Source organism: Prionailurus bengalensis, chromosome B4 (assembly GCF_016509475.1).
Source record: "Prionailurus bengalensis isolate Pbe53 chromosome B4, Fcat_Pben_1.1_paternal_pri, whole genome shotgun sequence".
Classification (NCBI taxonomy): domain Eukaryota; kingdom Metazoa; phylum Chordata; class Mammalia; order Carnivora; family Felidae; genus Prionailurus; species Prionailurus bengalensis.
In genome coordinates, this window is record NC_057358.1 from 22481411 (window position 1) to 22507750 (window position 26340).

General features: G+C 45.6%; 1 protein-coding gene across 11 annotated transcripts in view; it reads left to right on the forward strand.

The window, feature by feature from the left end:
* KIAA1217 (KIAA1217 ortholog) overlaps positions 1-26340 on the forward strand; it is a 760759-nt gene that overhangs the window by 436613 nt on the left and 297806 nt on the right. For 9 of the 11 annotated variants that reach the window (XM_043564637.1, XM_043564642.1, XM_043564649.1 and 6 more), the window contains exon 1: positions 23171-23570. The exons of the other annotated variants lie outside the window; for them this stretch is intronic. In XM_043564637.1, coding sequence (XP_043420572.1) covers positions 23501-23570 — 70 coding nt within the window. In that variant the 5' untranslated portion in view covers positions 23171-23500. Of the gene's footprint in view, positions 1-23170; positions 23571-26340 lie in introns of those variants that run through there. 11 annotated transcript variants of the gene reach the window in all.

The following is a 26340-nucleotide window of genomic DNA, read 5'->3' on the forward strand; positions in this document are numbered from 1 at the left end:
TGTCCAGAGTGCTGGGCGGATGAGTTCAAATGGTACATAGGAGGTCAATTAGGTGGGATTTGGCTATTGATATTGTGGTGAGGGAAAGGGTGGTGTCCGGGATGTCTTTCATTTTTGTTTTAATAACAGGGGTTGGAGCCATGCAATGCAGAGACACCACCACGTTGTGAGGACAAAATTACAGTCCACTTTCAGGAGCGGAGATTTTGGAGAACCCATGAAACATTCAGGAGGAAACTGTCAAGTGCTTTTTCATATTTCTCATAGAAAAAGTGGAATTTAAGTGGGCTTTGAAAGAACTGTGGAATTTAGATTAGCACCAACGGGGATCCAGTTAGAAGACCACATATATGCTGATGCATCTTGGCGGGTGTTTCTTCTTCCTGGATATTTGGTGATCGGCTGAGTTCACAGTTCTGTATTTTTAAAATCCATCTTCAAAAGTGACTCTTTCCTACAAGGAGATTATGATGGCTTTGTTTGCTTGTCTGATTTTGTTTTTTAAGTTTATTTTGAGAGAGAGAGTGTGTGAGCATGGGAGGGGCAGAGAGGGAGAGAGAGAATCCTAACCAGGCTTTGTACTGTCAGCATGGAGCCCGATACAGGGCTTGAACTCATGAACCGTGAGATCATGACCTGAGCCGAAACTGGGAGTCAGTTGCTTGACCAACTGAGCCACCCAGGCTCCCCTGAACTTGGTTTTGTTTAGGATGTAGGTGGGTAAATAGGGCTCTTTGTGTATATTTATGTTACTTGGGGAAGGGGAAGCTTAGTGGAGGTGTGCATGTTCTTTATTTTTTTATTTTTAGTTTTTAATGTTTATTTTTGAGAGAGAGAGACAGTATGAGCCGTGGAGGCACAGAGAGAAAGGGAGACACAGAATGCAAAGCAGGCTCTGGGCTCTGAGCTGTCATCACCAAGCCCAACACGGGGCTCAAACCATGAACCGTGAGATCATGACCTGAGCTGAAATCGGACACTTAGCCGACTGAGCCACCCAGGCACCCCAGTATGCATGTTCTTTAACATTTATCTGTAAACATGACTTGTGTCATCCAGCTGTGGATGAGCTCAGATATACTGGGAGATACCAGAGAACTCCATGAAGAGGACAAAAACAAACAAGGACCATGTCATGGTGTACGGACCTCTCAGTGATACTGGTGAAATTTCATGCCCAGTGAGAAATTTTAGCAGGAAATTGTTTTCAAGGATGAAACTGTCTTTGCACTCTAGCCACGCAGTGGTTTACATTAGATATGCCTCCTCCAATACAGCCTAATATCCAGGGAAGAGCAGGTCATGGAAAGGCCTGGGTTCTCCTTCTACCCCTCTTCCTTTGATTTTCCTTCCCTGTTTTCTGTTCATCATCTGCTTCTCATTTTCCTTCACAAAAGGGAATAATGAATGAAGAAGCAATGGGGCTAAATTACTGTGCCCTAAAAATGATCACCCTCGGTCATTGTCCTCTAAGTTTCAAAAATGACTCAAAAAGCTTTGTCACTGAGCCGGAATGATGAATGTAGAAGCATGGGCATTGGATGGGTCCTTATATTTTAGTATAAGAAACCTCTCCACGCAGTTCCTGAGCAATGCTCAGCTTGACTCTGCTTGGTTATTCTTAGTGGCAGGGGGCTCCCCCTGTATTTTAAGAAGCAACCAATTGTGTTACTAAATCTAATTAGACAGAATATCTTTCCTAAAATGAACCAAAATAAGCCCACTCACTGACACGTGACACTTGTTCCAAACTTCACAGCAGCATAGAATAAATCTATTCTATATTCTGTGTGACAGCCTTTCAAATGTATCAAGACAACTGCCGTGTCTCCTCAAGCCTTCTCCTCCACAAACTACATGTCTCCAATTCCCTCGGACGCATTTCTTATAGGACACAGTTTCTGCATTCTTCAGCATCTTTCTGCAAACCGGTCTCCTCTGGGCCCTCTCAAAAGGCAGTCACCCCTTTCTGAGTGACGCCCACACTGACCAGAGTCATGTTGGCCAGACAGCTGCCTCTTAGTTGATCTTGTGTTTCTTTCAATGACAAAGACTTCATTTTAAACAGAGGACAATGAGTGGGGACCAAAGGCTGTGTGGGATGCGTGTTGTGTTTAGAGCGCTGAGACATTCTGAGGTTGGTGGAATCTTTATGTTTGGTTTGTAACAGAGTGGTTTTTCATTCGTGAGGCTCGAATCATGCTGAATCCCAGTGATATTACTGGGTAATAAATGGGAAGGGCTCTAAATTCCTTCAGAGCAAAATGGGAAGATGTTCCCCCTTTTTCACTTTTCATGTGGCAGTTGTACCTTAATCTGCTTTTAGGAACAGCTGTTGTAACAGATGTTCATTTTAGATGGTATAGTTTCCGTGTGTGTGTGTGTGTGTGTGAGTGTGTGTGTGTGTGTGTGTGAGGGTTTTGTTTGTTTTTTTTTTTCTGTTGGTATACCTAGCAAAATCCTTTTCATGAAGAAATGTTTATGAAAACCCAGATCTTTTTTCTCGTGCAAATAGGCCATCATCTGTATAGTGCCTTCACATTGTCACCCACACTGCTATGCACCTTCCAAGGGCATGGTCCTCTGCTCCACATTCTGTATGGTTTTGCCTGCAGCTGGCACCCCTTCCTCACCTCATGAGACTCCCAGTGCAGGCTTACGGCGAACGGGGTGGGGTGGGGGGTCTCTAGTCAACAGAGAGGGTCTAATAGGAACAAGAAAGTTGGCCTCATAAGTAGCAGTATTACACTTAAAACCAGGAGCAGCAGAAGACTGCTACTGTTCCCAGTTATCCACACTACTAGTTTTGGGGCCTGGGCCCCACAGAGAGTCATTGCAACTGTGAAATCACAGACGTGCTGGCGAATCCCGGTCTTGGTTGGTGCAGGACGAAAAACTATTGTCTCAGGGAAAACAAGTTGTTTCTCTCATTACATATAACATGTAACATGGCCATGTGTAACATTTATAAAATACGTGTTTCTGTATGTAAAAAGAGAAAGAGACACAATGCTGAAATAATGGTTTTCACTGACCTAAAAGTGTGACCTTCAATGAAAGAGGAGACTCTCAGGAAGAGGTGGCCCTTCCAACTTCTGTTTCCCATTTACCTATGATCTGAAAAGAGAAATTCCTTGCTAAAGAATGAACTCTTGGGGTCACCTTTTACCCAACCATCACTGTTGTAAAAGTCTTTACACTGTTGTAAAACCGCGGGTAACATTCCGGTATTCGAACAGTGTTGATGCTCCAAGAAGATATGCCTCATGTCAAGTCCGCAACATAAGGAATTCTGGTCGAGGCAAGTTACAAGTGCATGCACCAGGTCAGTACTCAGTTCTGCAGTTTGGTTGATACATGCTTAATAAGAATCTCCTCCAAGACATGCTTTTTAGCATTCTCTGGGAAGACCTCTTCCTCTGTTGTAATTATCTGCTATTTTATTATTCTTTACTTTAGTAAGTAATCTGCATACGTGATTAAAAAAATCAGAATACTAATTCATACTTCTATTACCTGATTTGCCAGCTTTCAGGAATGCCTTCTGACTCCCCATTCTAAGAATTAGGAAAGGGACATAACTATCCTAACTTTTATTCTCTCGTCCCAATACACGTTACCAATATTGTTCTTTGTAAATGGCCATTGTTCATAAAATTTAAGTTCTGAAATTTGTCTTGGTTTTCGTCCTAAATGGATTCTATCCTCAAGGCAGCCCTTTTCCTCCAGCTTTTTGAAATCCTCTCTTGGATGATTGGGGTTTGGTCTTCCAATATTTCTTCAAAAAGGCTCACAGAAATTATTTTCCTGAGTTCTTAAAATTGAAAATCATTTTCCTTGTTACGTGAATGACCACGTGAAGTGTAGAATTCTTCAGTCACACTTGACATCTCGGAAGTTTTTACTGTTCCACACTTACTTGCAGAGTTGACTTTTTCCCTTGTATGATTTGATCTGTATCAGTTTTTGTCTTAGTCTATATTTTGATCTGTAGATTCAAGTCTTTTATTTTAGAACAGCTTCCTGAATTAGCTTTGGATATTATCATATCTTTTCCTCTTACTTGGGCTTCTCCAGAGATGCCTATTATTTAGAAGTTGGATCTCCTTCATTTTCCTTGGCTATAAAGAATTTTTATTTACTCAATTTCACTATCCCGCCCTGCAAACCTCCCCCCCACCCCCCGGCTGATTTTACTTAGTTTCCTCAACTCTATACTCTCTGACACTCCTCTTTTCCTCTTCCAACATTGCCTCATGTCTAAGTTCACTTTCTTTATGTGACTTTGAAACTTTACTCACAACCAGGCCCCCCAGCCCAGTCTGTGTCTTTAGGATGTGTTCATAATTGGTTTCTGAAGACCTGATTAGGGATCCAGTCTTTCACTCCATTTTCCTTAACCTGAGCTTCCTTCCTTGTCACAACATCATGGGTTCATCAAGCTCTTTTCTCTCCTTCCTTTCTCTTTTACATTTGCTCACATAACTTGTGTAGCGGACTGACTGACCATAAACAAGCTCTTCACAGCCTCTACCTTGCCTCCTAGATCATCTGTTTCCTTGCCTTCACTACTGCATTCTGTGCTTTTACACTGTTCCCACCTTATTGTGAAGAAGCCCATTTTCAACAGAGAAAAGAACGAGTAACCTTGGGAAATCAAGGGATTAACCCTGAGGGGGTTGACCTCATGCATGCAATGTCTTTGAAGTCCAGCGTTTTATCTTAAAAAGAAAGCAATATTTTTGTTCAACTCCATGATTTCTGTGTTTCTTTTAAATGTTTGTGGGAAGTGGTCCAAACTATTTGGCTATCGTTACTTGATTCCCCTACCTTACTTCCAATGTTTGAGTAAAACTGAAGCCACAAAGAGATAAACCATAATAATAAAGAGGTTTCAAGTACTTTCTAGCATGCCAATGGGGATCCTCAGGGGTGTGAGGATCTCAGCCATGGATCAACCCCACTATAAAGGACCCCCCATTTGCATCTTTGACTCTCTGGCCTCTGACACAGTACCAGGTACATATTTGTCTTTCCATAGTTGTTTGTAGAACTGACCAGAACTGAAGTGGGGGAGATTTCTTCTCCACATTCAATAGGCCACTGCCTATTTTAGCTTATTCTCAGTGCCTGCTAGCCGAAATGCAATTGTTCGTTGTACTGAAGGAAAGATCAAGGTGAAGCCTTAAGGAATCAGCTGTGATGTGTGTTTATACTGTGATTGCCAAGACTCAGGTCTTGAAATAGGTGTTTCTTGTCATCCCCTCAAGCATCAAGGAGAGCAGACATTTTTCTTGAGCCTCAATGAGGGAGTCCAGTGGACTGTCTGGGAACACAGGCCCTGCAATCAAACTGCCTGATTGCAAACCGTGGTATCACCCTTGATATTTGTGTGCCCATGGGCTTGTTCGCTGACCCGTCAATGCTTCATTTTCCTCATCTGTTATATGAGGATAATAAGAATACCTGCCTCAGCGGGTTGTTGAGAGGAACCCATGATGCCATGTGTGAACATGTTCAACATCAATCCTGAGACAAAGTATGCCCTCATTAAATGACAGCTGTTCTTACCGCTATATGGTTGACTGATGAGTCCAAAACATTTTGTCTAAAAATACTTTGAAAATGTGACCCCAAGACCAGGTAGCAGCTCTAGACACTAAGTAACTGCCTTTGTGTGAAACTCCATAATTCCCACAATGAATACAGCAATTAAAAATCTTTTTCCATTCCCCTTATATACACATACACGTACACTGTCATCCAGAAGTAGTCAAATAGTTAGAGGAGGAAGGTGTTGCCTACAGGTCTTGTGCTATAGTCATTTCTCACCCTTCTCAAGCCTGAACTTTCCCGACAGCTTTGTATGCCTGGGGTGCTGAACCACTGACCTCAGAGTAGAACGGTAAGTCGCCTTGGATCCCCCCACTGAGCTTTAGAAGTTAGCTTTTGAGTTTTCTCATATAACAGGATTGCCCTAGTTGACAAACATAAGGAGCCCAGAAGTTTCTCCTACTCACAGATTCCCCCATTCTTCCATATGTCCTGGGAGAGCCCAGTGCTATCTAGGAATTCCAGAATTAGAACAAGCCATTGAGAATGTCATGTTTAAGGGTAGGCAGCCTGCTGACTAGTTATTTTCTTAACATCTTCCCATTCTTTGGCATCTACTCCAGGAAACGCCAGCCAGAACTCTCCAATTAGCTACCATATGGATAGCATCTATAAGAAAACAACGTATAATCTATATCAGTTACGTGCTCTGATGAACACAATTTCATGGCCAGGAAAGGGTAACAAGGATGTAGGTTTGCCACACTGTCCTCTTAAAAAGTTTTCAGGCAACCTTACACCAGACAGAATTTTTTCATAGCACAATTTTACTCTGTTTAATGTGATTTAAAGACCCACATGTTTGCCGATTGATTTGGTCAAGAGTAAGAAACATTTAGCAGGCAGAATAAGAAAGTTCTCTGTTTGGGAGAAGTATTTATGGTTTTGAAATTCCTGCAGAAGTCCAGATGAGGATCAAAGTCCAAGGCATAAAATAATCATTATGACCTTACTTTCCAAAAGCATTCCCACAAGGTTAAGTGCTTCACATGTCCTTTGTTCAGGGCCCAGACTTCAAGAGAAGCACATTTGAGACAGATGATGTGGGGCCATGCTGGGGTCCTCCAACCCCGAACTAAAGGTCACACCCAGATAAGGACTAACGAGATCTCTAATGGACTGAAGAAAAGTATAGGGTCTAATGAATTTGTTCTGGGTTTGTGACCAGAAGTGAAATTAACAATGGCTGGGGTGATCCTTACAGAAAGAAGCTTGGGGCACTTAGATGGCTCAGTCGATTGAGCGTCAGACTTCGGCTCAGGTCATGATCTCTTAGTTCATGAGTTCGAGCCCCACATCCGGCTCACCGCTGTCAGTGCAGAGCCCGCTTCAGATTCTCTGTACCCCTCTCTCTCTGCCCCTCCCCACTAACATTCTCTCTGTCTCAAAAATAAATCAACATTAAAAAAAGAAGCAGGAAGCTTATAGAAAATGGCCAAGGGGCACCTGGGTGGCCCAGTTGGTTAAGTGTCTGACTTTGGCTCAGGTCACAATCTCAAGGTTTGTGGGTTCGAGCCTGGCATCAGGCTGTGGAGCTGTGGAGCCTGCTTGGGATTCTCTCTCTGCCCTTCCCCTACTTGTGCTCTCTCTCTCTCAAAACAAATAAATAAACTTAAAAAAATAATAAGTAAATTGGCTAAAAATCCCTGGCTTCAAAACTCCTCTGAGGAAACTTTTTGTCCTGAACAAATCTTATAGCTCTGGTTTAATCAAAATCCTGTGACTTCTCTGGAGAGAATATTTGCTGTGAAGCAGTCAGTGTCTGATACAAGGCTTTATGCCAGGGTCCAAATGATCCAAATACTGAGTCGTGTGTAGACAGTAGGGTCTTTGCTGCCACCTGCTTCTCCCTCCGTCCAGCTGAGTTAGGGTCTTCCCGTGGTCTTCTCCACGGCCAGGTCACGATGCTCATGTTCCCTTAGCTAGAGGGGAGAATGCTTTAAATTGTTGCTATCAACCCTGAGCGAGAATGATAGCTTAAATTGTCTCTCCTCGAGGAAATAAGTGAGTTGCTAGATGCACTAATCCAGATAGCTCCATCTGTGTCAACAATGTCAATGAGAAAAAGTGTTCAGTTCTTAACATTTGAGGCATTAGAGCAGATCTCATGTCTCAACAAGGGCATTGGTTTTTTGTCTTGGTCTTTTCACCTTCAGCGTTTATTTAAAAGAATACACACACACACACACACACACACACACACACTTTGGTTTGTTGATTTAAAGCGAATTTGAAATAACTTGGTGAGAAAAGCCTGAGAGGATTCCACCACAAAAGAAAGCCTAGCAGAGCCAACAGGCTCTACAGCTAGTCAGTGACTTTGAATCCCAGCTCCTCCCTTCCTTAAATGTGTGACCCTTGCCCAGCTAATGAATGTATTATTTTCTCACTTGCAAAATGATGATGATGATGATGATGATGATGATAATGATGATGGAACTTTCTTCCCGGAGTTGTAGTGTGAATTACATATGTAAAGAATTTACAACAATGACTAACACATACTAGGGGATACTTTGTGGTTTTAAGAAGTCCCCACACATAGTATCACTTTCCCTAGCCAAGTTCTGAGCATATGAAGAGATAAATGAAAGAGTAAGAGACTAAAACAGCATTTTGGTTTCTTGATAAACTCAGTGTTAAACTATAACTTAGAGTCGGGGCAACTGTGGGCTGCACCACAGAATTAGGCTTTCTCACGTGTTCCAGAAATATGTGGACCACTACCAACATGGGGGCCCAGAGAGAGACAGACAGACACGCAGAGACCGAGAGGGGTGGGGGAGAGAGTTGGACTGTGCCTCTCTTGGAAAGGGGGAGGGGAGGGGCAAGGAGATTTGGGGGAAAGTCCATCTTCGGAAGGTCAGGGAATGGGAACAAGCACCTCCCTGCCAACATGATCATCTATTGTGCACAGTTATAATTAAACTGTGGACATTTCATGTTTGACCTGCATTGTTATGTAGTTGACCTGGGACACGGGAGACCCCCAATAAATGTTTCTGAAGGAATGAAGGAAGGAGTGCTATGTCTTTGCTATTTGTTTTTTTTTTTTTATTAAAAAATCATCTCCAAGAAGACCATAAATAACTTGCCAACCGTTCTGCGAAACTTCCCTGCCAATCCTGGCCTTTATTTTCACTTCACTCAACTCTCAAACGGGCATCCACAGAGCTCACTTGGTCCTTAGCACAGGCAACCTGTATTTGTATAGATTTTATATACTAGTTCCTTCTCTCCGCCTATCTATCCCCCCAGGTTCCTCAGCACCCTGCACACTATGGGATTCACGCCCTGTCCTCGGAGTCTGTGACATTTCCCGCTCTGTGCAGAGGGCAGAAAGAGTGGACATTCTCCTCCATGGTGTAGGTGAAGAAATAGCAAAGCAGGGAGAGCAGATGGGGGGGGGGGGGGCTGGTTGCAGCGCTAAGAATTGGGGCTTTGCTGGTTATATTGTTTAAAAAATATGTCGCTGTGCTGAGTTTCTGCTGGGAGCCAGTCTGTGTACTAGGCAGAGAAGACACCCAGAGGAGCCACAAACACAATCTAGGTCCTGCCATCAAGGGGCTGGTCACCCAGAGTTGTGGTTTCCAACCTTGCTTTTGCTGTCATGGATAGGAACCTGTGGGATGAGCCCTCCTCCCCGGTGATCCAAATGTGTCCCCTCCCTTCTGGTCCCTTCTGAACATCACTGATCCCATTCTGCATACACATAGAACGCTGGGCAGGCGTGATAAGCACTACCCCACACGGGTAAACGTGGCCCTACCTGAGCAGGGAGGAAGCAGGGGATAACCAGTCAAGCCAGACCTTGAGTCACGAGTATGATACAGGTGGTGATGTGAATACAGGAAGAGCATCCCAAACAGGGGAGATGGCGTGAGGAAAGGCAGAGCTGTGAATGTCACCTAGTGTGTCCAGGAAGAGCAAGCATCCTACGCTCCACGCAGGGAGGGTTACCAGATTTAGCAAATAAAAATAACAGTTTACGTCTCCAACTGGGGCAGACTTCTATTTCAGAAGTATTCGTTATTTATCTGACACTCAAATTTAACGGGGCATCCTGTATCCTTCCTGCCACCCGTTCCCGACACATAGGGCCTCTGGGCACACCTCCTGGCTGGTCTGAGGTGCACATCTGGACTGGCAGCTCTGGAGCCATTGCACTGACACCAGCTCAAGGCAGTCCTGCTCTGTCAATCTTGGGAAATTTGCCTGAAGGTTTTGTCTTCATTTTTAAATTACTATTAGAAAAAAAAAAAAGAAAACCATTGCCAAAGGTGGATATCCCAAATCTCTCTGGGGTGAGATTGTACTATGAGTCCTGCTGTATCAAGTACTGGGGACTATTTGTAAAAGGAAATGCTAAGGATGCTACCTCGGAAGCATGGAAGTTTCCACCCTGCAGAGCAAAGCTGACGTTCAGAAGCAGGCTTTTGACTCTCTCGCCCTCTAGTGGCCGAATGCCTAAACAGGGATTTGCGTTCCTACTTCAACTCTGTCATCCCTTGGGACTTTGAGTCTCAGTAAGTGAAGTAACCCAAGAAGGTGCAGGCCCAGGTGCAGCTAGATCCTAAATGCAGCCTAAGAGGCACGTGGGTCCAGAAAAGAGATGTAAAATGCTGTGCTGCTCTCCCGCGGCCTCTTGCTTCTTCATGATGCCCCGGGGCAGGGCTTCCGGCCCAGGGGGACTGCTTCTGCCCATGGTTGCCTTTGCTTTTGTTCATTTATCCAACAAATATTCCTGGGGTGTTGACTATGGGCCAGGCACTGTGCTGGCTGCTGGGCATAACACATAAAACCTAATGTATTTAGGGGCGCCTGAGTGGCTCAGTCTGTTAAGCTTGGAACTCTTGATCTCCTATCAGATCATGATCTCGTGGTTTGTGAGTTCGAGCCCTGCATCAAGCTCCATGATGACATCACAGAACCTGTATGGGATTCTCTCTTTCCCTCTCTCTCTGTCCCTCCCCCACTTGCCCTCCCTCTCTCTCTCTCTCTCAAAAATAAATAAATAAACTTTAAAAAAACACATTACAACATATTTCATCATGATTTGGAGTTAAACCAAGGACATTGCATTGTTCAAGAAATTGTACCCAAAACAAATTGAACTCATTGCTAGGCACAGGAATTTTAGGATCATAAAAGGGTCTACATGAGTAATGCATTTTTTTCTATGACATCCTGGCTTTGTAACTCATACATATGTTGTGTCTTTGATAAATGGTCATTGGACTTCTTGACAGCTATTTATAATTTCGCACGTAGTCATCAATCAGATTGCATACGATACAAAATTGATGCCATGTGATGTGCCTAGAGCCATTCCTGACTTTATGAAAAAAGAGGGACTTGGCAAAACATTGAGTTCTTTCTGTTTTCCTAGAATGGGCAATGCTGTTCCCGACATTGAAAGAATATACCGACAGAAACCTATGAGGGCAATGAAGTTGTATTGGAAATAGTCGGGTCTATTTGTGGTAGTGGTGACCAACTCAGTGTAAAAACCTCGGTGGCCTGTTGATGTGTCACCTGTGGCTGTTTAGCCATAAGGGGTCATCTTCCCAACTGTTGCCACCCATGTTCTAACTAATCTGCATGCCATCTTACCTTCTAAGTGTTTCGCAAGTCTGCCTAGTCTTTTAGTTCAGATTCTCACATCTTTTTTCCTAAACTATGATAACAGCCACTTGAGTATAGTCCCCTTTCCTGCTTCTTTCAAATCCATTCTCTAAACCACAAATCTGACCACGTGATTGCTGTTTTCTTTCCCGCGCATGCCTCCACCGTGCTTAGGATACAGTTCAAGCTTTTTGTGCCCTGAGTGTGTGGGACTGCCACCTGTCCAGCCACATCCACCTCCCCTCCATCATCCTTCTCAACACTTCCCTGCAAGGGGCTGGCAGGTGCTCTCGATTGGTTTGTGGACCTGTTAAATGACCGTCCAAACACATACACCTAAATAAATCTCTGTGCTGTCTGGGTTTTCGTTTTCCCCTTCATAAAACCAGAGCCCAGATGAGACCAAACCCCACTCCAAACATGTTATGAATCTGTATTGACTGTGTTTTAAGAGTCCCATTATCAGTGAGTAATATGCTTATCAGATTCCCGAGACTTCTTGCCCGTGCCTTCCCCCATGCCTCAGCTATGTAGCATTCTCTGGCTAATTCTCTTTGGGTGCCCAGTGCTGTGTTCATTGGATTTTGACCTCAACATAGAGTAGAAATACCTTGGTTACAAGGGCTTATTCATTCATTTGTTCGTACGTTCATTCATTCATTTGTGCATTCATTCATTGATTCATGAACTGTTACTGATGGGGCGAGAGTGGGGAGCCCCAGTCTTTCTGAGGGAGCAAGATCTTCCCTGGCAGATGCTAAGTTTCTACACCTTTTAACTTTCCCAACCAGTCATGCAAAGTTAATGCCGCTGGCTATGCCTCATCCAGATCTATTCTTGATGTTTCTATTATGTTTAGATTACTGAGGTCACTGTATGTTATTTTCATTCAGAGCAATGCAGACATTGAATAGAAGTGCCAAAATAAATTCCCTGTGACGTGAAGAGGAAATGTCACTGTGTAGGAGTGAACTGATGAATATTAAGGGATCTTGCTCACCTGTCCAGCAATGGCACTTTCTACCTATGTCCAACAGCTTTAGTTATATGTCTGGATTCCTTAGAGATCATGCCCCACTTTGGGATACTAGAGGGTGATTGATCATGTTTTGACCGAGATGTATTCACTTGCTACACTTATATGGCACTTACGATGTGCCAGGCACTGTCCTCCTTTAATCCTCCGGGCAACCCTATGGGCTAAATTTTTTTTAAAGAGCACATGCATGCATGAGCAAGCAGGGGAGAGGCAGAGAGAGAGGGAGAGAGGGAATCCCAAGCAGGCTCCATCTGTCAGTGCAGAGCCCGATGGGGCTCAGGCTCACGAACCACGAGATCATGACCTGAGCCGAGATCAAGAGTTGGACACTCAACCAACTGAGCTACCCAGGCACCCCCAAATAAGTTATTATTCTTATTTCCATTTTACAGGTTAGGAAAACTAAAGCACCTTGCCCGAGGTTGCACAGCAGATGAGTAGTGGAGCAAAGATTCAGGCTTGGACTCCAGAGTATGTGCTCCCTGGACACGGATATTCTTTTGGAGTAAGGTGGCTAAACCACGTTCTTCCCTTGACCTTAAAGCTGTAGCCTTGTCTATGCAGTCAGTATTTGTACAAAAGAAGAACGTCAGAATACGCATAGGTAATCTTCTGCTCCCTTCCATTAGTAACGTTGGGGCGGTGGATGGCAGGGCTGCTTGGGGAGGGGAAGCAGCTCCCAGCAGGGGTTCCCCTGCCTTACTAACGTGAGCCTGGCTTGTCTGGAAGTTGTAGTAAGACTGCAATAGAATCTTATAATTGCGAGGAGTGTCTGAGTTTATCTAGCCTAAAGCCTTCATTTTACAGATGAGAAACCCGAGGGCCTAGAGAGGTTAAATAACCACTCATCCAAGATCGCACAGCTCCAGAGTGAGCGTGGGGTTGCTTCTGCACAAATTGAGAACCTGAGTGAAACAGCACTCTTAATTTCTTAGTTTCCTGCCTCTGTTTTGTCATCGTCTTTTGATTTTGTGCTCACTGGGCGACACTTGTTGCTGTTTATTTTTTCTTCTTACTGGATAAACAGAGATGCTGGCTTGATCGTCTATAGGATTTCTGCAGAGTAGTGACTCAGACCTGTGTGTAACGGATAAGCTGTAATTTAGGAGAATATTTACATGGGGGTGGCAGTAAATAGGGCACCTGCTCTGGAGAGCAAATACGAGGAGAGGGCGGGAAGGAGTAATGGAGGGACATTGTCCGTGACACCCAGCAGACACACACCGTGAAATTCAGTACATTTATCACAGCTCCTAGCTAATTGCGCGCGGCTGCTCACTTCACCCCTCCCCCACCTAACCCCACCCCCCACCCCCCCACCATTCAGTGCAGCCCTCACTGTGCTAACAGAATCACTTTTCTAAAGTACAGATTTGGTCCATCCCTTCCTAGTCGCCTACCGGATACAATTTAAACATCTCATTTGAAGGGGTTCCTGGATGGCTCAGTCCATTAAGCGTCCGACTTTGGCTCAGGTCGCGATCTCACAGTTTGTGAGTTCCAGCCCCACACTGGGCTCTCTGCTGTCACCGTGGAGCCCACTTTGGATCTTCTGTCCCCCTCCTTCAGTGCCTACCCTCCCCCCCCCCCACTCACGTGTGCGTGTGCTCTCTCTCGCTGTCTCTCTCAAAAATAAACATTTTAAAATAAAACAAAATAAACTTCTCATTTGAAATGCAAGAGCCCTCAAAATTGGCCCTTACTTATTTGATCGATCTTCTGCCCACCCTGATCCCCATGATTATTATTATTTTTTGATGTCTTTACTTTCTGCCAATATCTGTCACCACCACCTGCTCCCTACAGCCCACACCACACACACCCCACTCATACTGTCTCTCAAGGCATTGGCCATGGCATTTGGGGTTCCTTGGGTTGAAATGTTATTTCCCCAGTGACTCACCTGGTGAAACTCTATCCCTTCTTTGAGACCACACGTTACCTTCTCTCCCAAGCCTTTCCTGCTCTTGACCAATGTGGCTATTCCTCCATCGATGCTTTTCGTCTGTATCTCAACTAGAGCTCTATTCTTTTTTCTTTAAGTGAACGTTATCTTCTTAGTCCACATGGTTTCATCATTCTTTCCTTGAGCCCACCAGGCAAAAAGCACTTACTCGGTATGTCAGTGTGCCCAGCGCTGTGGTAGGGGCTCAGGTTCCAAAATGGCTAAAGCTGGTCCTCCTCCTTTGCAACCTCACAGTCTCATGAGAGAGGCTCACATTTGAGCAATAAATACTGTGCGGTGGGATAAATGTTCACAAAACGGTGGCTTGTCTCCTTGATTCCAGCATCCCTAGCATCCCCCAAAGGCAAATTAGTGCTCAATAATTTTTTTCAGGATTTTATTTTTAAGTAATGTCTGCACCCAATGTGGGGCTTGAACTCACAACCGTGAGATCAAGAGTTGCACGCTGCACCAACTGAGCCAGCCAGGCAGCCCTGTGCTCCATACATTTTTGAAAAAACGAAGGGGTGCGTGAATGAGGACGTGGATGAATTGGTTACCAACACTAAACCAGTACTCTCCAGACTGCAGTGTCTTATAAAGCAATTTTATGAATTATAAGAACAAAATATTTTACTTTTTAAAAATAGTTACGGGGGTGCCTGGGGGGCTCAGTCGTTGAAGCATCCAGCTTCGGCTCAGGTCATGATCTCATGGCTCGTGAAGTGGAACCCCACAGTGTGCTCTGTGCTGACAGCCCAGAACCTGCTTTGGATCCTCTGTCCCCCTCTCTCTCTGCCCCTCCCCCATCCTCTCTCTCCCTCTCTTTCAAAAATAAATAAACATTAAAAAAATAGTTCGGTATTTACCATCTGTAGAAAAGTCAGAAAATAGAGCATTGTTTTATCGAACCCATAACTTTAACAATATTATCAAGGAGATAAAGCTTCATCTTTTTAAGTGAGTCAATACTAATATAAAGTGTAACAATTCGATGACAGGAAACAAATTGCTGGCGTTTGAGAAACACGGACTGGACGAGGTAATTTTCACTATTTCCTTCAATTTCGAAAAACGTAAGGGTGCCTGGGTGGCTTTTTCGCTTGAGTGTCCTACCCTTGATTTCAGCTCAGGTCATGATCCCCAGGGGGTCATGGGATCGTTTCCCCTGTCGGGCTCCATGCCGAGCACGGAGCCTGCTTGGGATTTTCTTTCTCCGTCCCACCCTACCCAACTCACACATGAGCAAACATACTCTCTCTCTGAATCATCAATCAATCAGTCAACCAATCACTGTTGAAAAAGATGGGGCAGAGAACATTGTGTTTTGAAGATGAACCAAACCATATTTATTTATCTCGGAAATGATTCTGTAAACTCTCCACTTGAGTGTCCTGATTTGCACAGGCTGTGACCTGCTCCGGTGACAAGGCAGAGCCTACCCATAGTTTGGGTTCTCATTTATGTGAGGAAGTAGGAGGGTTAGGAAATGGCTTTCCCAGGCCTCCTGAGCAGCTGGGCATGATCCTTTGACATTTAGGAGAAGCAGTAGCTACTCTGGAAACCAACAGAAATCTGTTCTTGTCCCTCTCATTCAGCTGCTCCATCCTTGCCTGCTTCTTTCTCTGTTGCTGCTACTGCCCTTCTGCTAGAACACTCTCTCTCTCTCTCTCTTTCCCTTCCTACCGCCCCCCCCCCCCCCGCCCCATCATTTCCTTTGCAGTCTCTTGGCTGTGCCTGCTAATGTCTGTTTGGGGGGCTCCTCTTTGCTCAGCCATACTGCCGGCACCTGGGTGACCACCCGAACCCAGGTTTCCCAGAACTTTCCTGATTTTAGCATGGAAATTTCTGCATCCCGGGGCGCCTGGTTGTTCAGTCGTTTGAGCCTCAGACTTAGTCTCAAGTCATGAGCTCAAGGCTCAGGGCTCATGAGTCGTGAGTCGGGCTCACTGGTGTCAGCGTGGAGCCTGCTTCAGAAACTCTGTCGCGTCCTTCTCTGTGCCCCTCCCCCACTCATTCTCTCTCTCTCTCTCTCTCTCTCTCTCTCAAAAATAAATCAACATTAAAAAAAGGAGAAATGTCTGCATTCTGCATTCTGGGAGCACCCAAAGTCCTGGGCGAACCTGGCTGGTGGGTCATCCTAACTCCTTTTTCTCTGTACCGCATTCAAATTCTGTAGGAAAGAAGAGGGGCAATCTGACTGGGTCTCTGAGCCCCTCTACAGCCCGGAGCTCCCTGAGTTCTTGACAGGGAGCACTCCAAGCCAGTCCCTACTGACTTGGGGTGGCCCAGAGAAGCTCCCCGGCTGCCTTCCTCAGAAAGGGCTTGCGAGCAGGGCACACTGGGAATATCATCAATTCCTCGCTAGTCTACCACATCAGTGCACCAGTTGGCCATTTATCAGGGTCTTGGGTTCTGACGCACATGGGTTGGGGGGGGGGGTGTGCAGAAGCGGGGAGGTGTGCGTGGGATGGGGGGAAGCAGGTAGAAGCTACTTATCATTTTGTTCTTTTATGGATTCAATCACTTCACACACATTAGACTCCTCGTAGAGTGTTGTGGAAAACTTGGTCCAACCTCTAATTAAATATCTTGCCCCACTAAACCTTGCCCAGTTGAGAGACTGTAGAATCTGGCAAAGAATAGTTTCAAAAGCACAACAGTATAATCCGGGAAACAAAACTTTAAGCTCTAGGAGCACATAGGGAGGACCACAGAACTCACCTGGGGGCCGGGGAGAAGGAGAGCCACAGGACAGCTGGTAAACGCCCCAAGTCTTCTTCCCCCTCCCACTTGGCTCTTTAGGTCCTTCGTGATTAAAACTGTTTTTTCCATCTGCAACGAACACGCGTTGTACCCTGTCCTTAAATCCTGTGGACTGGGGTGGGGAGAGAAGATCGCTGTAAAAATACTTAAGTTGTGGAGCACATGATTGGCTTTCAAGAACTGACCCCAAAACTTGAGGGTGAGCCGGCCTGATGGAGAAGCTGGAGACAGGCCCGCCCTCCGCACACCCCAAGGGAACACCTGCCCCATAGGGCGCCCTGAGCCCCCGGAGCGCAGTGTCAGCCTCCCCGGGGGCGAATCAGGAGGGCCGTGCATCTGCACAACCCTGCCGTTCTCTGTTGTCTGTGGCTCTTACTCCCTGAAACTAAGATCTGATGAAAATGCGAAAAAAAAAAAAAATCTAGGTGCATTATTGAAAGTCTACGCGAGTGATTATTTGGCTGAGAAGAATATCAGTACATTCAATCCAGTTTCAACGTTTCCCCTGCCTGGTAGGGAAGGTGAGGACCTCTGAGTTCTAGAGGTGGGGATGAGGAGAGCAAAGGCTCAGGAGGAGCAGTAGGAATAATCCCCCTTCGGGACCCTAGGAGGCACGTCTCAGACATCTCTCTTGCTGTACTGAGGTCACCCCACCTCTGTGCTGCACCCCGACCCCACCAGCCTACGTGAACCTACCAGTACTCCAACTCACCTCACAGGCCCTTTCCCCTATCTGACCATGTGCAGGCTCCTCTCCATGATCTCTGATGGCTGGTCCCAGCCTCACGTCCTGGGGGAAGCCATGTCTCACCTGGGAATTTCCTGGCATTACGGAAACAGCACACAGGCAAGCACGTACATTACAGCATACACCGGGCCTCAGTGTCTTGTACAGCAAAGACCCCCAGCTAATATGAGACCTGATTCTGTGATTGAGGGGAGAGGGGTTTTAGAAAATAGATATACTCTCCCCTGTACCAACTCTGACTTTATTCTCCATTTCTTTTTTTTTTTTAATTAAGTAATTTGTTCTTGAGAGAGAGAGAGAGAGAGAGAGCACATGCACGCATGCACACATGTGCCCATTAGTGGGGAAGGTGCACAGAAAGAGAATCCCCAGCAGGCCCCACAGAGCCGGATGCTGGGTTTGAACCCACGAACTGCGGGATCATGACCTGTGCTGAAATCAAGAGACAGACACATAACCAATGGAGCCACCCAGGCATCCCTATTCTCCATTTTGATATAGAAAAAGGAATGAGAATAATTGAGGGGTCCCCTAGGGCGGTTGGGAGAAAAGGGGATAAAATATCCTAAGTATTAAGCAAATTCAACAGCGTGATGGTTGACGAGGGGGCCTGACTGGCATTAACTCTCCAGGTCTCATTTTGCTCATCTGCAAAATGGGGGAGGGAATAGAAGCTAACCCTTGATCCCAATTTTCTGGCCCTGTGATTGGTTCCCCACCACATAGTCCTTACTGCCCCAACAACTCACTGAAGCTTTGCAGGGCACGTGGAGAAGGCCAGGGGCAGCAGTAGGCCAGGGAAATGCCTTCCCAATGAGGTCTCACCAAATACTCTCTGATGAAAGGGTTCATAATAGCACCACTGAGTTAAAGCAAGGAGCCAGCAGGGTGCTTGTATCTGTGGGGGTTCTTACATTTTCATGGGTTCCACCTCTAGGAACTCTATAGAATATGACACGGTTTAGCCCGCTCTGGGATAAAAGGGGGGGGGGGGGAGCGTGCATCAGTTGGAATTTTCACTTGAAAGTCACCACCTGGAAGCCAGACTTGGTCTGCTGTGACCACGTGAAGCAGAGCTGAGCGCTGGTTTCCCCATGATGTGTTGCACACATGGGCCGCCCCAGCGACGCTGCCTGGCAGACGTGGTCTTTGCTTTCCAGCGTCTTCCAACTTAAAAGAGATAAAAGAAACCCCGATAAAAATGGACATCAATGGATTCTCTTGAAAAGAAAGCAAATATGCTTAAAGCATTAACACATTGGATCTAAGTGTAGTTTGTGTTCATAATTGCATGAAGAATTTTACGGGGTAGGGAGAAAAGTTCCAAGACCTCGGTATACAGAGAGACGTGAGCGGTGGGGGAGGCTTTTGGTCAACTCACTTCTCCTTGGCTGGCCAGGTCTCCTTGGAGCAGCTGGGATTTTAAGGACTCAAGTAAGATCAGGAAGATTGGTTACCCTCTGGAGAGAATGCTAGAGATAGAAATGGTTCCATGGTCACATCTGTAAGCTCTTCGCCCTAAACATAGAAAGGGAAATTCTGTTTTGGTGGATGAATCATACAGATTACGCTATTGTGAGATTTTTGTTCTTCAATGTGAAGTGGTTGGTGGGGCTTGTAAAACAGCTCAGATGACGGTTCACACCTTTAATTAATGCTTAAATTTCTCTGGTGAGGTCGATGTGGGGAAACTGAAACAGCCTTCTTTGGGCTCGTTTTGCATTTGGAAACCCGAAGAACACATGGGGCATATCTTGGGCTACACAGAGGGGACCATCTGTCCTGGTTTGCCAGGGACAGTCGTGGTTTCCGCGTCTTGTCCTGTTGCAATTATTTATAGTGTCCCCTTTCGCGGCCACAAGTGCTCTGGTTTATATTTAAGTGTAAGGTCACCCTAACCAGCTGACACACTGCTGGCAAGAGTAAGGTGGGAGAGCCCGCATTTCATTCACCAGATCGTCCATTTAAGCAAATGTTCTCCCAATTGTCACAAGTCTTTCATTTCTGAACTCCAGGCTGACACTCAGGGGTGTTCCCTTCAGAAAGGCAATGTGTAACATGTCAAAGGGGGCTTCGGTTGAAACATTTTTGGCTTATTTGTTTTTCACTTTATTTTGTTTAGTTTTCCTTTCAGTGACCAATGCCTTTGACAATTACATTTTATGGCTTCTGCTAGCATTAAGTACTTCTTTCGTGCCCTCGTGTCAAATCATCGTAGGTGATCCTGTGCCGAATAGCATTTTTTTTAATCTTTTATTTTGTATTTATTTATTTTTTTATTATGAAACTTATTGTCAAATTGGTTTCCACGTGCCGAATAGCATTTAAACTAAAAAAAGAATTTGGGACCTATCAGTGCAATTCCACGAAGGCTGGATTCTAGCAATGATTTCTGTCTTGAAAAACTCACATAAAGGAAGAGTTGACATGCTTTCCACAGCTCTGTAATTAAATAGGCCTGCTAAGCAGTCACACGCAATAGTTTCTGACTGTTGTCACTAATGCCTGTCATGGCGGATGTCTGTTTAAGTTGTGTTTTCAAATCCAGTAGTGGCCCAGTTCTGCAACAGGATGGTTCCGCCTGCAAAATCACCATTTGCCCTTTTATCTCATCACTTGTCTTTCCTTTTAAATGACATTTTTTTGTGTGTTAGCTCATTTTGAGTCATGAATTGCCAACATATGGAGCCATTAAGCAAGAAATAGTCTTGCACCTTCCCTGGTTAACAGAAATGGAGTTGAAAATTCAGCCCCCTGGTATCATTATTGTAGCTCTCTATATGAGTGCAGGAAAATCACATTTCAAGTTCTTCCCGCTTTCCTTCTGCCTTTCACAGCACATTTCAAAGTGCGGCAGTAGGCAGATCGGTTTGTAATAGCAATTTTTAAACCTAGAAATTAAATTAAACCCAAAAGCACGGCATGTTTCTAGTTCAAATAGGGTTTCTTCCAGAAAGAACATTTCCGCAGCTATAGCAATGACAATAATAGTATTTTTCATGAAGATCTGAGTTACTGAGCTTATGGAGATTGCAGAAAACGGTTAGTATTTTCTAGAGACCCCTCTCAGAGAAGCTGACAATTAGCAAAATAGTCCTAGTAAGGTCTGTGTGCTTTGAAGAGCGTTGTACGGAATAGTCAGTGCAAAGGCCTTAATACAGAGCTTTCTCAAATTGTTTTCAGTTCTTGTTCTCAAGGAGAAGGAACAAAAGGCCAGTAACTAGTCTGGTAGAAGCTTTCCCCCATAGAATGGTCAGAAAGTTGAACTATTCAAGAGAATGTGATTTACTGTAAATATATGTCTAGATTTCCTGGTCCTTAATGATTCGTGTTAATTATCTTCACTCGTAATGCCTTTTCGTTTTGTGCATTCCACAAAGAGTTTTGCTTGGAGGAATATCTACACAGGCCGCAGTCTGCGTTGCCTGTGGGGGAGGGGAGGGTCCCAGCAGCTTGAACACGTGGTGGGCAGAGGGGGTTCCTTGGGCTGCCTGGAAACTAACCAGAGTTTAGAACTGGTGGGAGACCTGCCCTTATTTTGCCCAGTTGGGGATCAACAGGGCCTTGAAGGGCTGCTCTCCCACTTTCCAAACAGCCCCAGGAAAGCAAAATCTGCACGTAACAATGGATTTTTTTTCCCCCACCCCCGTCTGAACTGAGCTAGCCAGAAAGGCTTCCCAGCAGGCAGTGGGCTGTTGGTTGTTATGGGCTGCTATTGTAGGTATGCTGTTGTCTCCTTCACCCTGGGGGTCTTGCCACTGTACTGTGTCAAGTGACAGGTAGGAGCTGGTAGGAACAGGCTCTTCGGGCACCGAAGCAAGTCAGGTGAGAGCCCAGGGACATCCTCTGGTGTGTCCCTCCCCACCACTCCAACCGTCCCTGGCATTGTTAATTTGAAGACAAATTCACAACAACTACCCAAGGATCAGGACAATCTGGCGCCGGGGGCCTGAACACAAATCCCTCCTTCCTGAACATTTTGCATCTGAGGAAATAGTAAGGTTAAAACAAGACTCCTCTGGCGTTTACTCGTTTGCCCACAGGGAACCAGTACAGAAACTATGTAAGATTAGTTCCTCCTTAGAGCAAGATTACCAGGTAATTCTGCCGCAAAGTCGTGGAGACCTTGAGCCCTGTCGACTCAATTGCCTGTATTCATGCTGCCAGGCATGGCTTTAACTTTCTAGAAGATTCCCCACATGTTGGATTTCAAGAAAAATCCTGTTAGGAGTTTCAGGGTCTTTCTTTTCTGCTTCCCTTCCTATGGGAGAGTTTGGCTCAATCTCTGGCATGTCCATTTTCCCTATATCCTTTGTCCCTACGGGCCTTCCGCATCTTTTTTGTCCTAGATGGCCAAAATATGTCTCCCACGCTGCCAAAACACACAGGTGACTCGAGGTCAGGATCTGGAGGATAGGCCAGCCATTGTTCTGCACAAATTCTTGATCTAAATTAATCTAAGACCTTGCCTGAATGGCCTGTTAAACTGCATGAAGGTATGGTCAGCAAGCTACCCATTGTCCCCTTTTCCCCTCAGCTGATGAGGCTGATTAAAATATCACACTCTTCCTACTGGCGATTGTGTTACTTTTAGATGGCCGAAATGACAGAGCTAATGTTGCTTAGATTATTTTCCCATCTTTTTTGTGTGTGTGTGGACATTGTGCCTCCTATTTTCACTTTCTGGGAAATTTGCCAATTTTTCAAGGACTGGGTAAAGAACAAAATAAATATTTGTAGATAGCTTAAAAGGAGAATGAGTATGTTGGATGTAACTCTGCCCAACCAAAGAAAAGCAAATTTTTTTTGCCTTTCAGATATTTTAAAGTAATTAACTTGAGAGATTCGGAAGGTTGACTTTACTAGTTTACTTTTCAAGATTTGTGAGCAAGGGGTGTGTGTGTGTGTGTGTGTGTGTGTGTGTGTGTGTGTTGGGGGAAAGGAGAGGCGTCAAAGCCTAAGCAAATGGGGGTACAAACTCTTTTTAAAGTTCAGTGCAAGTGATTGATACTGACTGTGCGAAAAGTAAACAACTTCTTTGTGTTAATCAGGTTCTAAAACAGTTATTGCCAGAAAGTGTTTACTTAACAACATTCAGCATAAAGGCTTGCTTTCTGTCTTTCTTTCTTTTTTATAAAGAGATTTCACTCAAATTTGGGATGTTCTGCAGTTGGCTGTGTATTAATATGTATAGCAGCCTACTTGGGAGGCTCCTTCTGTGTCTGAGATTCAAGAACCCAGGGAACGGGCTTCCAGTTCTCGCCGGCGATCCTATGTGAAATGTTTTCCTTCCCCGGCTGCGGGATCTCGGCAGTTCGCAGCGGTGCAAACCAGGCAGTCCGGGTCCTGGTCGGACAGCCCATCACCTGTTGGGGCCTCCCACGCGCGCCGCGCAGGGCTCGCCCCGGCCAGGGGCGGCGGGTGGCTCCGGGGCACAGGCTCTCCCCCCTCCCCCCTTCCTCCGGGACCAGTCGGGCTGGCGGACTGACGGACGGACGGACGCGGGGACGCAGGCACGGAGGGACGGGGGCGGCCCGACGCTGGAATGCAGTTTTCTCCGGCGAGAGAGACTTTGCACCGGAGTGGAGAATAGTTTGGGGTGGGGTTTCGCACGGTCCCCTCCCCCCCCCCCCCCCCCCCCCCCCCCCCCCCCCCCCCCCCCGGCCCCAGCCCAGGGCCCCCTTCCAGGCGCTTTCTGGGAGCTTTCAGAACTGCGCTCTGAAGTTTAAAGAGCAGCAAGGAGCTTGTGCCGTAGGCAGGGACAATGGAAGAAAATGAAAGCCAGAAATGTGAGCCGTGCCTTCCTTACTCAGCAGACAGCAGGCAGAAGCAGGGTAAGTAACAGACTCATTCAAAGATGGAGTTACAGTTAAGCGTGTTCCTCGCCGCGGGCTGCTTTTTATAATCCCGAGACGGGGCGCATGGCAAAGAAAACGCGCTTTTCTTGGGGTGGTGCGTTTTCAAAACTGAGTGGAGAGCTGTGATTTCTTGGGTCTGACTTGCTCTCTGGCAGGGTTTTCGTAAGCAGCAAAAGAAGTGGCTTGGGGATACCGCGCTTGTGGGACAGTAAGCATTCAGTATGTGTTGTATCTCTAGGCAATGACAAAATATATCGCTAAAAGCAGCTTTTAATACTCACTGCTCCAGCCGTGGGAGAAAGGAGCCGTTTCTGGGAGGCTATCTCTGGGAGGGCAGCATTTCCATTCATTGGTTGGGGGATCCCATGAGGCAAATGCACACTGGATGCAAGTTTTGCGGAATTTTAGAGTTAAATTACAGAGTTTAGGGATGTTTTATTTTACAGATCAGAGCAGTAGGGGAGCACTTGTACCTCTATGTGGATGATGGATGGGACTCTGTGAATCTCTCTATTCAAAAGTTGGGAGTTGTTAGAGAATTTTGGTAAATTTTCTCCAGGCAGTTTTCCTTTAATTGTGTCTGTAATAGACTTGTCTTTTCCGTAGGGAATTTCCAGAAGCTTATGTTGTTCCAAAGAAATTTCACAGCGAGGCTGGGTAGAGAAAGGACTTCTCTGCTTTCCAGTATCTGACGTCTGTGATGCCAGAGCCTATAGAGCCTATCATATGGTATCTTATAGGCAGCGTGTTCATAAACCCGCACAATCCGAAACCATCCCCGCCCACCCTACCCCAGGTTCATCCAGAGGCCAGTTAGGAACTAAACGAAGTCTTGCGGGTCTACAGTGCTCTGCGTGGGAGTAGGGATTATGCACAGGGGAAAAGGTGTGTGTGCTTTAAAAAGGCGAAAGGGAAGTAACAAATGACTCATCCACATTGAAAATGCAAAACTAAGCTAGGCAGAAGCACTGCAATTAAAACACCCCCCCTCCCCACCTTACCCCTGTCCTGTGAAATGCAGGAAACCTGAAGCTTAGAAAAACCCTGGAGGATCCCCCATTCCTACAGTCTTCGGTCTAGGTGTCTGTGTTTGTGTTTCTAAAACAGAGCACTCTCCGTGAGGGCGCCTGGTCAGTGGGGTCCAGTGGGAGATAAGGCTGCCATCCCTCCCCTCCCCCCTTATCTGGTAGGGCAGGATCCTACAGCAAGGATTCCATCTGTTGAAATAAATGACCCAGAATCTACAGGGGCAATTAGAATGGGACCAATTTAAGAAATAACTTTCAAACAAACACAGCAATTCAAAGATGCTTCAGAAGCTGGGGATAGTCAGGCTGAGGGAATGTAATCACTTTATTCATTTACCCATTCATTCAGTGGGAGAAACAGTGAACAAAGTAGATGAAAAATACTTGCCCTCACTGAACTTCTGTTCTAAGAGCCATGTTTGGAGGGAAGGAGGTGGTAAAGAGAGACAATGAACAGATACATAAAATACATAGCATGTTAGATGCCAGCGTTCCCAAGTTTAGCGAGTAAAAATACCCTGTATTTGAGTTAAATACCCAGTTAAATTTGAGTTTCAGATGAGCAACAGATAATTATTTTTGTATGAGTATATCCCGTGCACTATTTGGGACATACTTATGCTGAAATTATTCATTATTTACTTGAAATTTCATTTTAATTGGGCATTTTATATTTTATCTAGTAACTCTATTAAGTAGAAATAAGACTGTAGGCAGGGAAAGGGAACAGGAAGTGCATGGGTTGCGGGTGAAACTGTAGATAGGGTTATCCGGGAGACCCTCACTGGTGTATATCTGAATAAACATCTGAAAGAGGTGAGGGAGGGAATAGCAGGAACATGTTCAAAGAACGGCAAGGACATGGGAGAAGGCTGGGAGAAAGGGTAAGAGGTAATCCAAGCCAAATCACATAGGGCTGTGAGACTGTGGCAGAGATTTGATTATTTCAAAAGAGCTGGGGAGAGGCTAGCAGGTCTGACTTGTCTTATAAAAGAGAAATATTGGGTGCTATGCCGAGAATAACCCACATGGGGGGTAGGGGAAGGGCAGGGAGGCCATTTTGGAGGCTTCTGCAGTAAACCAGGGACGAGGTTGGACCAGCAGGTGGTAGAACAGGTGATGAGACACTTCCAGATGTATACTGAAAGTTAAGGCAAAAGAATTTGCTGAGAGATTGGATGTGGGATATAAGAGAAAAGGAGAAGTCAGAGATGATTTCAGAAATGTTGGCCTGCCTCGCTGGAGGAATGGAGTTGCCATTTACTCAAAAGGGAAAGCATTTGAGTGGAGTTGAGGAGGAGAGAGTGTGTATAGTTTGGAAGTGGAGGGGAAAATGGGAAGTCCTTTGGATAGGTTAGGATCCAGAGGTTTATATCAGGCATCCAAGAGGAGATGCTGATTGCAGCGTGGATATTCTCCACTCGAATTGAGGAGGACGGGCGGGGGTCAATGTCAGATCTGCTAGGACTGGGTCCGTGTGCAGGAGGACAGGTCCTCAGTACACCCTGGGACACTTGAGTATTTAGAAGTCAGGGAGATTGGGAGGGGTGGCTGGAGAGATCATAAGGGTGAGAAGCATTCAGATTGGATGTGTAGGGTCCCGTTGAGTTCTGGGTGAAGCGATGCAGCCAAGGAGGATGGCATCAGTTTCAGTTCTTTGGTCAGCACGAGGACCACACAGGGAAGCCAGGCCTCTGTTCACGTCATCCGTAATACAC